The 15,107-nt window shown below is 39.3% G+C and overlaps 1 protein-coding gene across 7 annotated transcripts in view; it reads left to right on the top strand.

Moving 5' to 3' along the window:
• The window catches only part of LOC116256051 (BEACH domain-containing protein B), a 72,990-nt gene that overhangs the window by 24,951 nt on the left and 32,932 nt on the right, over positions 1-15,107 (top strand). For all 7 annotated transcript variants that reach the window (XM_050078404.1, XM_031632199.2, XM_050078403.1 and 4 more), the window contains 7 exons: positions 4,917-5,369; positions 5,449-5,610; positions 5,743-5,892; positions 7,284-7,439; positions 7,550-7,591; positions 7,670-8,014; positions 13,610-13,783. In XM_050078404.1, coding sequence (XP_049934361.1) covers positions 4,917-5,369; positions 5,449-5,610; positions 5,743-5,892; positions 7,284-7,439; positions 7,550-7,591; positions 7,670-8,014; positions 13,610-13,783 — 1,482 coding nt within the window. The remainder of the gene's footprint in view (positions 1-4,916; positions 5,370-5,448; positions 5,611-5,742; positions 5,893-7,283; positions 7,440-7,549; positions 7,592-7,669; positions 8,015-13,609; positions 13,784-15,107) is intronic.

A 15,107-nucleotide genomic window follows, 5' to 3' on the forward strand; every position in this document is an offset into this window, starting at 1 on the left:
ATTTGTCTCCATAAATTGCTGCTGCTTTTTTCTCCAAATATATTTATGTTCTATTGATTTGAGAAAATGTGATTCAATGGGTGTTTAGTCCCCGAGACCTAGATCAAGAAAAAGAAGAAGAAAAGTAAATAAGATCCAAAAAAAATAAGAATGATAAGAAGGGTTCTTCATTCTGTCATAAAATCTTTCCTCTTACACTGATTACATTTATATATGCCATTTGATAAGCCTAACAAGAAGTCAAACAAGGTGCCTTCCTAACTGCCTAACAGTTGGCCTCCTGATTCATACAACTGTTGTTCTTCTGGGCAACTGAGTTGAGTTGAACTTATAACCGAGCTGGGTTGCAATGTGTCTGCTGCTTTAGCCTTTAATTCTATCAATTTGTACACATGGTAGATCCTTGAGGTTACTATTTTCTTTTTCTGTTTTGAGAATGTTATTACCTGGAGTATGGTATGGCCAGGTTACAACTGGGATTTTGTTATAATGTTCGTTGCTATGCTATACCAAATATTGGCTGGCCAGTAATTGCTTCCGCTTAATGTTTTAAAGGTTCAAAGAAGAATGATGGAAGTTTTTGCTCGCTTTCTATGCCATGCAATAAATGAGGAATAATGATATAGGAGAATTAAGAAACTTTCTCTAGATAGAGAATGCAAGCGAAGGTAAATCTTTTCAGAAGAATATGCGCACCTACGAAAAAGTTCAACATGATGAAAATGTTGTAAAAAGCGATGAAGCAATGCTAGGCATTGAGCTTCTCATGAGGTCAGGCAAGACGTAAATTGAACCGTAAGCTTCATGGTCAAATTTGAGAATTATATGATATTTATAAAAATAATAAGTAAATTAGAAAAAACAACTAAAATTGCAAACACATCAACAAAGAACAATATAATAAGCACATTTAACTCATGTTAATCATCTTCCATACACATACATATATGCAAACACAATTACTTGTAAATCCAAACAGATGAATGTTCATATGTGTAATTGGTGTATGGCTCAACCTATCATAACATGAGCAGTATAAACTATAAAGGACACATGCATAATTGGCACGTGTTTTCTTTCAGCAACCCCATTTTGTTGTGACGTGTGGGGACATGTAAACTGTTGTCGGATACCATGATTGTTGTAAAATTGCATTAAATTGGAAACTTTGAATTCTAAGGCATTATCAGTGCGAGTGCATTTGATAGTAGAAGAAAATTGAGTCTTCATTTATAGAATGAAATTTTTGAGATCTGACATCAGACCTTTTTTTCAACAAAAACACCCAACTGATTTTAGAATAATCATCAACAATAACCAGAAGTAACAAAACTTAGACCTACTGGCAACCCGATTGGGTCCTCACACATCAACATGAAGAAGACCAAAAAAACTCTGAGTGGATGGACTCAAACCGGAAGGAAAACTGCTTCGAGTGTGTTTCCCAAGCTGGCAACCTTCACACTCAAAGTTCTTAGACATAGAAATATTAGGAAGAATATGACGCAACTTCATAAAAGAGAAACGAGAAAGGGAGAAAGTGACGACTTAAGGAAGTGAATACGCTACAAGGCTGGAGCTGTATGATAACAGTCCAACGTTACAAGGCTGATGAATATGGTAACAATAATATGTTACAAGGTTGGAGACGCATTGTAACAGTCCAACGTTACAAGGCTGATAAATATGGTAACACTAATATGTTACAAGGCTGGAGACATGTGGTAACGGTCCAACGTTACAAGGCTGGAACCAACATGGTAGCAATACAACTAAGGAGTTACAAGTTGGGAAGAAGTTGTCAATAATAGATTACCGAGAGCAATAGGTAAAAGAGATTTCCACCCAAGATTTAATAGTTGATCCATTCTCAGCCTAGGTAAAGTCCATCTTGTTGAGATAGGAATGAACAGGAACCAATAAGCTTTAGCTAATGTAATGAGGAGACTAATTGTTGTTCCAAAGACTTCACTAGTTTTATTTATTTCAAAAAGTTCAGTAATTGGTATATATGGAATAGGAAGATTCCACCCTCCCAAGTACAGAACTGTTACGAATAATGAAGAAACTAGTAAATTGAGGTAAGAAGCAACATAAAATAAACCAAATTTGATACCTGAATATTCAGTTTGATAACCTGCTACTAATTCCTCCTCGGCTTCCGGTAAATCAAAGGGCAATCTCTCGCATTCTGTTAGTGAAGAAATTATAAAAACTATGAACCCTATAGGTTGACGCCAAAGATTCCACCCCCAAAAACCATGGAGACCTGTGGTAACGGTCCAACGTTACAAGGCTGGAACCAACATGGTAGCAATACAACCAAGGAGTTACGAGTAGAAATTGAAATTTGAAAATTCTTTCCTTAGTCGAGTCAATCCTTCACCCGGTAATCTTTTCTTGCCATGTTCATCCGTTCATTTCTTCTTGACATTTCTTTCCTTAACATGCTCCCTCAAGCTGAACGTTGGTTCAACCACGTTAAGCTTGTCTCGAAACAAGTTGAACGAACTAGTGTTGAGAGCTTTCGTCATTCCATCAGCCAATTGCTCAGTGGATTGTATGAATTTAACTTGAATATGTCCTTGATTGACGTGATCTCGAACAAAGTCAAAATTCATTTCCACATGTTTAGTTCGAGCATGAAAAACTGGATTAGCTGCGAGTTATAATGCTCCAATGTTGTCACACCAAAGAATGGGTGAAGATGAGGAATTTATTCCCAATTCTTTGAGAAGTGATTTTAACCAAAGAAGTTCAGCAGCGACACATGCCAAGGATTTGTATTCAGCTTCAGTGTTGGATCGGACTACAGTTCTTTGTTTCCTAGACGCCCAAAATATGATATTGTCTCCTAAGAATAGAACAAAACCACCTATACATTTTCTATCTTCTGGACTTCCTGCCCAATCGGCATCTGCAAAGGTGCAAAGTTGCAATGCTGACGATGTTTTGAGATGTAATGCATAATGACTGGTTCCACTCAAGTATCGCAGGATTCGTTTAACCATTACTCAATGATTCATTGCAGGAGAATGCATGAATTGGCAAGCTCGATGCTATGTCTGGTCGAGTAAGGGTGGCGTATTGTAATGCCCCCACCACACTACAATAGAGTGAAGGATTATCAAAGGATGTCTGAGATGACTCATAGCCTTTATTAGTACTCGTCGGTGAAACAGTAGGCTTTGCCATGGCCATATTAGCTCGTTTGTTGATATTTTTAATATAAGATTGTTGACATAGATACAACGATTGTGCTGCCTGCGTGACTTCTTCCTAGTTTGTAAGTCTTGAAATACACAAGAATTTGGGTCAAACATGACTTTACATTACAAACAAGAGGTTAGTTGTTGCACTGACAACATGTTTGTAGGAAGCATTGGAGTTTATAAAACATTTGATAAACTCAAGGAAGGAGAGATTTTAGCTTCACCACTTCCCAAAATGGGAGAAAATCTGCCATCTGCTAATTTAACAAACCGTGGCGGATTAAACTTGGTCAAGGAAGAGAACAAATATGGCCGGCAGCAAGAATGCCTCGAGGCACCTGAATCAATCATCCAAACTGTAAATGGGTCATGTGAAATTGTGGAGAGCAGAATCAACTATTCTAGATGAGGTAGAGATAGATGGGGAAGATAAAGCAGTTCTTTGTGATAATATATGCTCATACTCTGCCAGTCTGCCTTGCTCAAACTAAGAGAGAAAGCTCAGATGTAGTTGTATTCTCTCCAACGGTTGCTGCTTGAGCCATCCTGTAGGGACTGATGATGAAGTACCTTTGCCTATGGGAGTCTTAGACCCTCTTCCCTATGAGCCTCCAGATGGTCTACCATAAATATCTCATCACCTGTCCACAAGATGACCCATTTTCCCACAATGAGTACATTAAAATTGGCCACGTCCTCCGATCCCCTGACTTGTGCCTCTTCCTCTAAAGACAACGAAAGAACTTGGCCCACGTCCATTGGGTGCCACCAATGCTGATGTGGGTGTGTCACTGACGGGCTGAGGTAGAGTAATAGCCAGACGACTTAGCCTGTTATATGCCTCTGCCAAACCAAGGATATCGCTACCAGTGAGCATTTGTGCTTTAGCCACTGAATATTTTGGAGAGAGATGTCCTAGCACATATATTGCCACGACCTTTGACTGTAACATGGTTGTCAAGTGTCAAGTTTCCTAAGCTGGGATGCTCCTCAAAAATGCTTTTGATTCCCTTGGTTAAACACTTTCCCATTGTCAAACTTCATTCTTGACCATGCCAATCCCCCAAAAGCTCATTCTATGGAGGCTGAGCCAAAGAATGAGGGTGACACCTTCCACGAAGCTTCCAATGGTTAACTTCAACCCTACTCAACTACAGGACCTTAAACAAGAAAATAAATGAATGGTTTTTCTCCTTTATTGGATGAAGAAAAATTTCATATCTGAAACTGAAGTGAAAAAAGAAAAGGAAAAGAAAAAGTAAAAACCTAGCTGCTGCCAGTTATATAAGTTTATTTCGATTTGGTGGAGATTGGTGCAGGTAGCCAACATTGTAGGAGATGAAGAAAGATGCAAAAATTTTGAAGAGATCATTTTAGGGTTATGAAGGAAGGTCATCTTAGAAAATAAATCAATCTAGCTGGGTCTCATCCATCTTCTATAGCTTCCTATTAACAAGCAACAAAGTGCATTTAAACGATGCTTGATGCATTTCATCTTGTTTAATTATTTGTCTATTTGAAGCGTGGATACAATTTTAGTTTGTAATGGTATTTGCATTATCGTTGGATCAGTTTACCTACAGAACTTGTCTTTCCTAATCTTGGTACTTAATATGTGAACTATTTATGGTTGTACACCTTATAAACATCAACCATTTTTTGGTTCAGAAAAATTCAACTAATTTTGACTTTTGACTGTTGCAGCCCGAATGTGTGGTTCTTTTGGATGCTCTTGAGCAGTCGGCTTGTAACGCTGGCATTTCTACCATTCTTGCAAAAAGCTTGCATCGTATCTTACAGATATCAGTTGAGCAAACAGTTGTGTCTTTGGTGTCCTTGGATGCAGTTACTAGGCTTCCAGAAGTTGCATGTATTCAGCTCCAGGAGCTGTGGAAGGTAAAAAAGTGCATGGTGAAACCCTGTGAAGAAGGCAGTTCTGTATCTTTTCAGCAGATCTCTGATTCAACTGGGAGTGTCATGCTTTGGAAGCAGTGTCTAGAGGCTTCATTTGAACTCTTTATGGCATTTGTGTCGCTGTCAGATGATGCAAAACATTTGGCTTTGCATAGTTCAAAATGTATTGATTGCTTATTTGACTTATTTTGGGAGGGTGATCTGAGAAAACCTATACTTGACCATGTTCTTGGCTTATTGAAGGTACACATAGAACTGGTGCTCTTAGCGGTGAATCTCATTTACAGAACATGTTGTAATGTTTCTTCAATTTTATCTGCAGTTGGTTGCTTCTCCTGAAGAAGATCAAGCAGCAAAGCTACAACTATGTTCTAAATATTTGGAAACATTTTCACATGCTAGGGAAAGGGCAGAGACACAATATGTAGATGTATCTATAGATCTCTTGGTTGGTATTAGGGACATGCTCAAAATCAATTTGGTGGTAAGTCTAGAACAGCTACTTTGTGCATCTTGTACTGTTGGGTCTAACTATACGAGTTTGGAATAGTTTATGCATAACTTCAGGTAAAATGATGAACAACACTGATCTAAGTTTTAAATTTTTCCCATTCAGTATTACCAGTCATTATTCCGCCATGGAGAGTGCTTCCTGCATATTGTCTCTTTGCTCAATGCTAACCTTGAGGAGGAAACAGGCGAACAACTTATTTTCAATGTCTTCCGGACACTGACATGTTTGCTGACTGGGAATGATGCTTCCAAGGTTTATTTCTGTAAACTTTATGAACCATCTGGATGAGTCTTGTTCTTTTTGGAGTGCAAAGTGTGACTTGTCGTGTTAAGCCGAGTCCCATGCATTCGATGGATATCACAGTGATTCAGGTTCAAACTTGTAGCTACCAAAATATTCTATTTAGTTATGATTTTACTCTTAATTCAGGTCAGACAAAATTTGTTCTTGAATTTTCTCGTTACGTGAAGAGTTCACATACTCATTGATGGACTGTCAGAAGAGAATGTTACCACCTTGCATATTCCAAAGATGCATTTTTTAAATATACATTTTTCCTGCTATTATGTTGATATCTAATACTGTAAACTGCTTATGTGTTTGCCATTATGTAGGAAGGTGCTAACCTATTTAGGAAGGTGCTAACCTATTTGTTATGATCTCTATGTGAAGCTATTTGGAGCTAACAGTTGTTGTCAAGTACGTATAGAGATGAGAATGGAAGCTGTATTATTCATTAACTTTCTATAGGGAGAAATATCTACATTTTTATTCATCTAATTGCAACACTAACAATCCTCAGCCTGACATTGATCTAAGTATTTCAGTATCTTGTCCTTGATATATGCTGTTATTGAATTTCGAGTGGTCTCCTCTTCGGCACTGTCGTCCTTGTCTTTCCTTACCACTCACTATGCACCAGCTATGATACACAAATACCTGAAAAAGACCGTCGGAGACATATTAGCATGGGTGGAACACACCCATCGTCCTTTCCTGGTCTGGGTCTATCAGGGTGCTAGTTTAGTCCTGACTGTGAATGTTGTAAAGAAATTATGTTAGGGACAAAAACAGATGTAGGATGCATTCAATTGTTTACAACTGTTTGATCTTGTTTCTGGTAGCTGTACCAGTCTGATAGGCAGTTCTTACCCTGTAACTTTTGTTGTAAAGCATGGACAAGAACTTCACAACTATTTGCTGTAACCTGTACTGTTTTGTTGTATTACATGGACAAAGACTTCAGAATATGCTTTCAACTGTTTAGAACTGTTTGACCTGGTTCTAGGTAACTGATTTGACCTGATGGTCAGTTCTGGAACCTGTAGCTTTTGTTGTAAGACACGGACTAGAGCTTCACAATGATGCTTTTCTCTATCAATTAAGAAGGTCTATTGGCATGCTTCTGCCTCTGTCGTGGTGATATATCATTGTTATGGTGATCTAGTTATTGGGATATGTCAAACAACAAAAGTGGAAATGCTTGAATGTTTTGATCTTCATTTTTCCTTTGTGGAAATATTTTCCACAAAGTCTTAAAAAATTCTTGATTACATTACTTATTTTAAGTTTTTAACTTATTTTTCTGGATTGCGATATGGTATCTTGGTTCTGCTGTCATATATTTCAGTTTGTTGCTGTAGGCTGCATTTAGAGCACTTGTTGGAGTTGGTTATCAAACCCTGCAGCGTTTGCTTTTGGACTTTTGCCAGTGGCAGCCAAGTATGCAACTTATGAATGCTCTTTTCGACATGCTTGTTGATGGGGAATTTAGTATAGCCCCAAATATTTTGATAAAGGTACTTTGCTTTTGCAGTCCATGTTCTGGAATTTCAAATTTGTTGGTTGTCTGGTATGTCTAATTTTTTACCCTTTTTTAACTATTTTCTACTCTTTTGTACTTTTTCAGAATGAGGATGCAATTTTACTTATCCTTACCCTTTTGAAGAAGGCAAGTAGCATTTGTCTCATTGTTCGAATTTTACTTGGGTGTTATTTATTTTTACAACTGTTTTCTTGTCATTGGCAGAGCAGTGAAGACTTGAAACATTATGGGCTTGATGTATTTCAGCAATTAGTGAAGGATTCTATCACAAACCGGGCGTCATGCTTTCAAGCTGGCATGCTCAGTTTTCTTCTGGACTGGTTTACTGTGGAAAATGATGATGCTGTGATTTTAAAACTTGCAGAGTTGATTCAATCGATTGGTGGCTATAGCATATCTGGAAAAGACATTCGAAAGATATTTGCTATTTTACATGATGAAAAAGGTGGCTGCAGACAACAACACCGTTTTCTGCTACTGAGCAGCATAAAATGCATGCTCAAAGAGAAGGGGCCTACAGCATTTTTTGAGTTCAGTGGGAGCAATTCTGTACGTCATGCTTTCATATGTGACACTCATGTTTTCAGTCATTTTTCAAAATGCTGTTCATAGAGAAATGGATTAAAATGTGATGTTTTCCTTTTGAAAGCTGTCTGCTTCAAAGTTGGCATAAAATGAATTATAGGAGGGGCACAATCTTTTAGTTTATAATTCAACTGTATATTTGAATTGTACCTTCATAGAAGCAAAATGTCTTAGGAGAATATTTTGAGTTTTTATGCCATGTACTTTCTTTATTGGGAGGAGTAAAATTTGGGTTTCTGTGCGGAAGTAGCAATAGTCTTGCATATGTCAAAGTACTATGCTACACATGAAAGCAATCATCATGTATTTTTTTTGATCTAGTCATTTGTAGATTCCATACTATTTTTCACCTTTGTTATAAAATGATCATTTGGTTGTTTTAGCTTTTTCCTTTCATATTCTTAAAATGTCACGTCGAATGGTTCAGTCCCAGTCATTGTCATAGTGTTGAAACATATTAGATGGGTCTCGGGACCCGGTCTGGATCCATACCCGATCCATCGTGTAGCCTTTGTTGGGCCTTACTTAAAGATTGTAACCTTAATTTTGAGAAAGTGAATGAAATCTTAAGAGAGAGAGAGTTTGATTGCTAGTGGGCACCAGTTCCTCCTCATCCATGGTTTTTTCCCTCTTGTTGAGGGTTTTTCCACGTTACATCGTGTTCATCGTATTCTTTTTCTATATTTCGTGTTTCTACAAGGTATCAGAGCCAACGAGTTTGGAAAATTTTTTGGCGATCGTGAAGTTTTGGTCCTGACCGTTCCCTCACTCTCTGCTGCTGTCGCCGTTGCTGCCGCCGCTGTTGTCTCACTGGCATCTCCTTGTTTTCGCTGTTGTTGTCCTTCTGCCTAACACCAGTGCTGCCGCCGAACATCACCGCTGTGGTATACTGCCGCTGTCGGAGACTGCCGCTGTGGTATCCTGCTCCACCGTCGCCCCACTCAGCATCGCCAGTTCTGCCTGTCGAGGCTCTTATCTCTGCCGCACGGTTCTAGTCGTTACTCGCCCGACGCCTCTCTTGCTTCCTGCTGTCGCCCGACGCCCCTCTGTTCTGCACCGCCCGACGGTTCTTGTTCGTTCGGTTCAGTGTTGCCCTTTCCGTTTAGCGCTGCCTCTACTCCCTGCGTCAATGTTCTCCTGCGGGATCTGCTGTAGAGTTCCAGCACCTCTGCTCACGCCAGTTGTTGTGTGCTTCCAATTGCCGCGGTTGCCCTTTGTCACTGCTGGTACCGAGCGTCTGCCGTGTGGGTCAGGCGACTGTCTCCTACTGTGTTGTTTGTGCCGCCCAGCGTCACCGTCCTGTGACGCCGAGTGTTACAACACCTGAGACTCTTGTTGGACTTTGGTGCTATTCCTCTTGGCATTGTTATCAGCTTTGATTTGGGTGTTAGTGCACTTTTTGTTCCGGGAGAAATTTGGGTGTTCTATCGACGTGATTGCGGATTCTCGTATGGGAGAATGGATCATCGACAGTGGGCGCTACTCACCACATGACCGGCGATCCTAAAGTATTTCATGGGTATAAGCTTTCGTCAGGAAAGGAACGTGTTTCTCTTGCTGATGGTTCATCTATCTCTGTGGCTGGGCAAGGGAGTCTCCCACTTTTGAACAAGTTCTTAGTCCACAATGCTCTACATGTTCCCTATCTTCCCTTGAACCTCTTGTCAGTTAGCAAGATCACGAAAGAGTTGAATTGCAAACTTGTCTTTTCTGCTGATCGCTGTGTTATGCAGGACTTGGTGACAGGGAAGAGGATTGAGATTGGTCTGACTTCTGACGGGCTATATCGTTTACCTATGCGTACTGCTCAGACTCTCATGACTACAGTCAACCAAGCAACGAAGAACAAAGACTCCCTTCAGTTGATTCTACGTTGGCATGAGCGCTTTGGACACCTGCCTTTTGGACTTATTAGACAGTTGTTTCCTGATTTATGTTCCAGGTTAGATATGACTATGGTGTCTTGTGATGTCTGTCACTTGGCCAAACATGTTAGGGCTTCATACCCTTTGTCTAGCCATCGGTCTAATGAGGTATTTGCCATGATTCATTCTGATGTGTGGGGGCCTTCAGGGATTCCTTCTTGTCATGGTTTTCAGTATTTTATCACCTTTATAGATGATTGTTCTCGTAACACTATTGTCTACTTGTTGAAAGACCGTAGTGAAGTTCCTACTGTCATATAGACTTTCATTGCTTATGTGGAAACTCAATATGGAGCATCTGTTAAGACCTTTCGATCTAACAATGCTCGTGAGTATATGTGTGAGTCTGTTGATAGCTTCTTTCGAAAAAAGGGAATTGTTCATGAGACTTCCTGTAGTTATACTCCTCCTCAAAATGGAGTTGCTGAACGAAAGAATCGTCAGTTATTGAATATGACTCGAGCTTTTCTTTTTCAACGTGATGTTCCAAAAAGGTATTGGGGGGATGCTGTGTTGACCAGTGCGTATCTTATAAACCGTTTGCCTAGTCGTGTGTTGAATGGGCAGACGCCTCACTCTATGTTACCGAGGAGTCGTGAACCTTTCTCTCTTCCACCAAGAGTTTTTGGCTGTGTTTGCTTTATTCACAATCATAGTCCTCACATTAAAAAGCTTGATCCAAGGTCTATTAAGGGCATATTTCTAGGTTATTTTCCCACTCAAAAAGGGTATAACTGTCGGGACCCTTCCACTGGTCGTGCCTATTTTACCAAAGATGTCACTTTCCTTGAACATACCTCCTATTTTGGTGAGAATCCTCTTCAGGGGGAGAATTCTATGTCAAGGGAAGAGTATTCTTCGAGTCAGGAAATTCTGTTTACATATTTTTTGGACTACAGGCGTGAATCCGTTGGTCCTTCTATTGAGGTGCTTGAACAGGAGAAAAATGGAGAGTGTTCTACTGGGGCAGAAGAGGAATGCAATCGTCTGTTTGGGCAAGTTTACTCTAGGCGAAGAGTCTGTACTGATGAGATGACAGGTGGTGAGAATTCTACTCCCAATCCAGTTAGTCATTCCCTGGATGACCCAAGTCGTGCTCAGAAGCAACCTGTTGAAGAAGAGATTCAGACTGTTATTGCAAGTGAAGAGCTTCTCATCGCCCTGCGAAAGGGTGTCAGGTCATGTATTCAACATCCTATTGGTAACTTTGTTTCATATTCTAGACTGAGCAAGGACTACAAATGTTTTGTATCTTCTCTTTTTTTGGCTATGATTCCCAAGAACGTTGTTGAGGCTCAAAGTGATCCCAAATGGACTTATGCAATGCAAGAAGAGATGGAAGCCCTAAGAAGAAACATGACATGGGAAGTTATAAAGATTGCTGAGGCGGCTCACTTGGTTGGATCTAAGTGGGTCTACACCATCAAGTACAAACCAGATGGAAGCGTTGAAAGATACAAAGCTCGTCTTGTGGCCAAGGGGTTTAGTAAAAAATATGGGATTGATTATTTGGAGACCTTTGCTCCTGTTGCGAAGATGAACACTGTCAGAGTCATTATCTCCTTAGCTGTGATGAAGGAGTGAAAGATGTACCAACTTAATGTCAAGAACGCATTTCTCAATGGAGACCTTGAAGAGGAAGTATATATGTGTATGCCTCCAAGATATGAGGAACTTGGAAAATGTTGCAAGCTATGAAAAATTTTATATGAGCTCAAGCAATCTCCTCGAGCATGGTTTGAACGACTTAGACTTGTCATGAGACAATGTGGATACCATCAGGGGAATGAAGATCATGCACTCTTTGTGAAGAGAAATGAGCAAAAGGTTACTATTTTGTTGGTATATGTTGATGATATAATTGTCACAGGTGATGATGAAGATGAAATAATTTAGTTAAATAAACTGTTGGCGATCGAGTTTGATCTCAAGGACCTTGGTAAGTTGAAATATTTCCTTGACATTGAAATTGCTAGGTCTGGGACTAGCCTTGTGCTAAATCGTGCTAAATCAACGGAAGTACACTCTAGATTTGTTAAAGGAGACCGGGAAACTGGGTCGTAAACCAGCTTCTACTCCTCTAGATGCTGGCCATAAGCTAAGTCTTAGAGATGGGGAGCCTCTTTGTGAAGAGGCCAAAAGAAGATATCAATGTCTTATAGGGAAGTTGATTTATCTTACTCTCACTAGACCTGATGTTACCTTTGCTGTGAATGTGATTAGTCAGTTCATGCATGCTCCCATGGATGCCCACTTGAAGGCTGTTGACAGGATCTTGTGCTACTTGAAGAGAAATCCTGCCAAAGGTCTTTGTATGTCAAGGAAGACACTCTTGGGATTGAAGGTTATTCATATGCAGACTGGGCAGACTGTATTGACAGTAGGAGGTCCACCTCTGGCTATTGTATTTATTTGGGAGAGAATGTCATAGTGTGGAGAAGTAAAAGGCAAGATGTTTGTTCTCGTTCCAGTACTGAAGCAAAATACAGAGCTGGCTATGGGAGTTTCAGAGCTTTTGTGGCTAAAAGTATTGTTGACTGATATTGGTATAAAGGTTGAAGAACTAATGAAGATGTATTGCGATAACAAGTCTGCAATCAACTTGGCCAACAACCCTGTGCTTCATGACAGAACACAGCATGTTGAGATTGACCGGCATTTCATTCGAGAGAGAATTGATGCTAAAGAACTTGTACTTCCTTACATGTGATCTGAAGATCAAACAACTGATGTTCTGACGAAAGCTCTATCTTTGACCTCGTTCGAGAGAAATGTATCCAAGTTGGGCATGTTTGATATGTATGCCCAACTTGAAGGGGAGTGTTGAAACATATTAGATGGGTCTCGGGACCGGGTTTGGATCCATACCCGATCCATTGTGTAGCCCTTGTTGGGCCTTACTTAAAGATTGTAACCCTAATTTTGAGAAAGTGAATGAAATCTTAAGAGAGAGAGAGTCTGGTTCCTAGTGGGGCACCAGTTCCTCCTCATCCGTGGTTTTTTCCCTCTTGTTGAGGGTTTTTCCACGTTACATCGTGTTCATCGTATTCTTTTTTATATTTCGTGTTTCTATACATAGAAAACACATATAATATGTAAAAAAACGTGTCTTTTCTAAAAAAACGCAAGAAAAATAAAAAAACATGAAAATTTGCGTTTTTTTTCATATTTTTATAATTTCTTTATTTTTTATAATTTTCAGATTTATTAAATGTTTTAAATTTTTTAAAAATTTGCCATGATTTTCCCGAGATATTCCCGAGATATACAAGTTTGCTGTATTATACTCGAGAAATTCCTCCCTGTATAATACCGATACACGTTTTTTTTTTACAATGGTTCCAAATTATATGTATCAAGTTGTTTTACAGTGGAAAAGTGAAGTATATGTTACTTATGAATTCGAACTTGAATTTTTTATTCCTTAAATGGTTTTTAGTATATTCAATTAAAAGACTGATGTTTATTTCATATGAACTCTTCATTAATCTAGATAATGTACCTCACTTTTTCACTCAGCACGGGGAATATGTGATGACATTTTTTAACTCAGCACGGGGAATAATATGTGGTGAATTTCACAGCTTACTGCGTGTGGGCTTTTAACGAATCAGTGATGCAATTTCTTATTCAGGGCATTGAAGTGAGAACACCAATGCGATGGCCATATAGCAAAGGCTTCTCAATTTGTTGTTGGATCAGGCTGGAATGTTATCCAAAGAATGGTGCAATGGGCTTGTTTGGTTTTCTCTCTGACAATGGACGAGGATGTGCAGCAATCATTGAAAAAGAAGTGCTCATATATGAGGTAACCACTGACTTGTTCATTTGCATTTGTTATTGTTATGATTTTTTAAGAATCTGAATTTGTCATTTGTTCTTGTATAGTTTTTAAGAATCTGAATTCTGAATGTCATTTGTTCTTGTATTGTTTTTCTCATCTATTAGATATTCTTTGCCACAGATGAAATTATTTGTTTAACAGTATTTTGGAAAGGTTATGTTACTGGCTTTCTGAAATTGAGACTTCTACTAGACTCCATTCTAGGTATTGTTCACTGGTTTTAGTAATAAGCCAAGTCATTTCATTCATTTTCTGCTCCATCCAACCAGAATGTGTGGACTCAAAGTGCCGAATTTAACAGACATATTAATTATTAATAGGAATGGTCTCCAAGGATGCTTGTGAGTGCTTTCCCTAAGGTATATCCAATGAGGTCTGTGTCTATATTTGATAGCCATGGATTTCAGATCCGAGGTAGGATCTTCCAAAAGGCTGTTCTATGATTCCCAGATTTCATGTATGCCAAAAGGCTGAAATCCATAGGTCTGAGACGTGAGATAGAGAGCAAGAGCTCATGGTTGGGAGAAATCTCCGTGATGGCCCCGAAACACTATGGATCCAAACGTGTTGTAGTGATAGAACAATCTATTAGGAACTCGTCCACAAAGAATTGCTCGGCCTTCCTTATGACAATCAGGTTGCGAAGCCAGGACTCCTATGCTCCCAAAAACACAACACAATACAATAGCCTGGAGCCTTGTTTCACCTATCATCCGAGCGGGGTAGCCAACAAAATCATCAGCTGTTTGAAATGCACTGATGTCAATATAGGAACTTTGTTGTGCATCACCTTCTGAAGTCTGAACATATGCCACTTACAACCTAGATCACATAGATTCTTTGAAAAGGGACCTGCACCCAGATTGCACGATATAAATGTGGGTGTAGACAAAGGTGTGGCTCCAACACACATCCAGGTATGGTGAATGCGTGTCAGGTGTTTTTGATTGCACCCACCCTCTTTTTGCCAAAAAAAATTTCTTTCCCTTTTTTTTGTCTCTTTCTTGTTCTTTTTCTTTTCGTTTTCCGTCCCATTTTCTTTTCCTTCCATTTGTCCTTTCTCCTCCTCCCTCCTTTTTATTCAGTCTTTTACTCCTTTTTTCAGTCTTAATTACACCCATACCCCTCTCTCTTCCTCTCTCTCTCTCCAGCCTGTCGTCCTTTTAAGAGACAATAAGGTTTGCCATTATTTAATAAAAAGTTCTATTTTATTCAACATAAAATTTTTAAAATAGACTAAATTGACCTTTTATCAATAAATGAGATTGTTTGATCCGGAAAGCATTTT

The sequence above is a fragment of the Nymphaea colorata genome, chromosome 6 (assembly GCF_008831285.2).
Source record: "Nymphaea colorata isolate Beijing-Zhang1983 chromosome 6, ASM883128v2, whole genome shotgun sequence".
Taxonomy (NCBI): domain Eukaryota; kingdom Viridiplantae; phylum Streptophyta; class Magnoliopsida; order Nymphaeales; family Nymphaeaceae; genus Nymphaea; species Nymphaea colorata.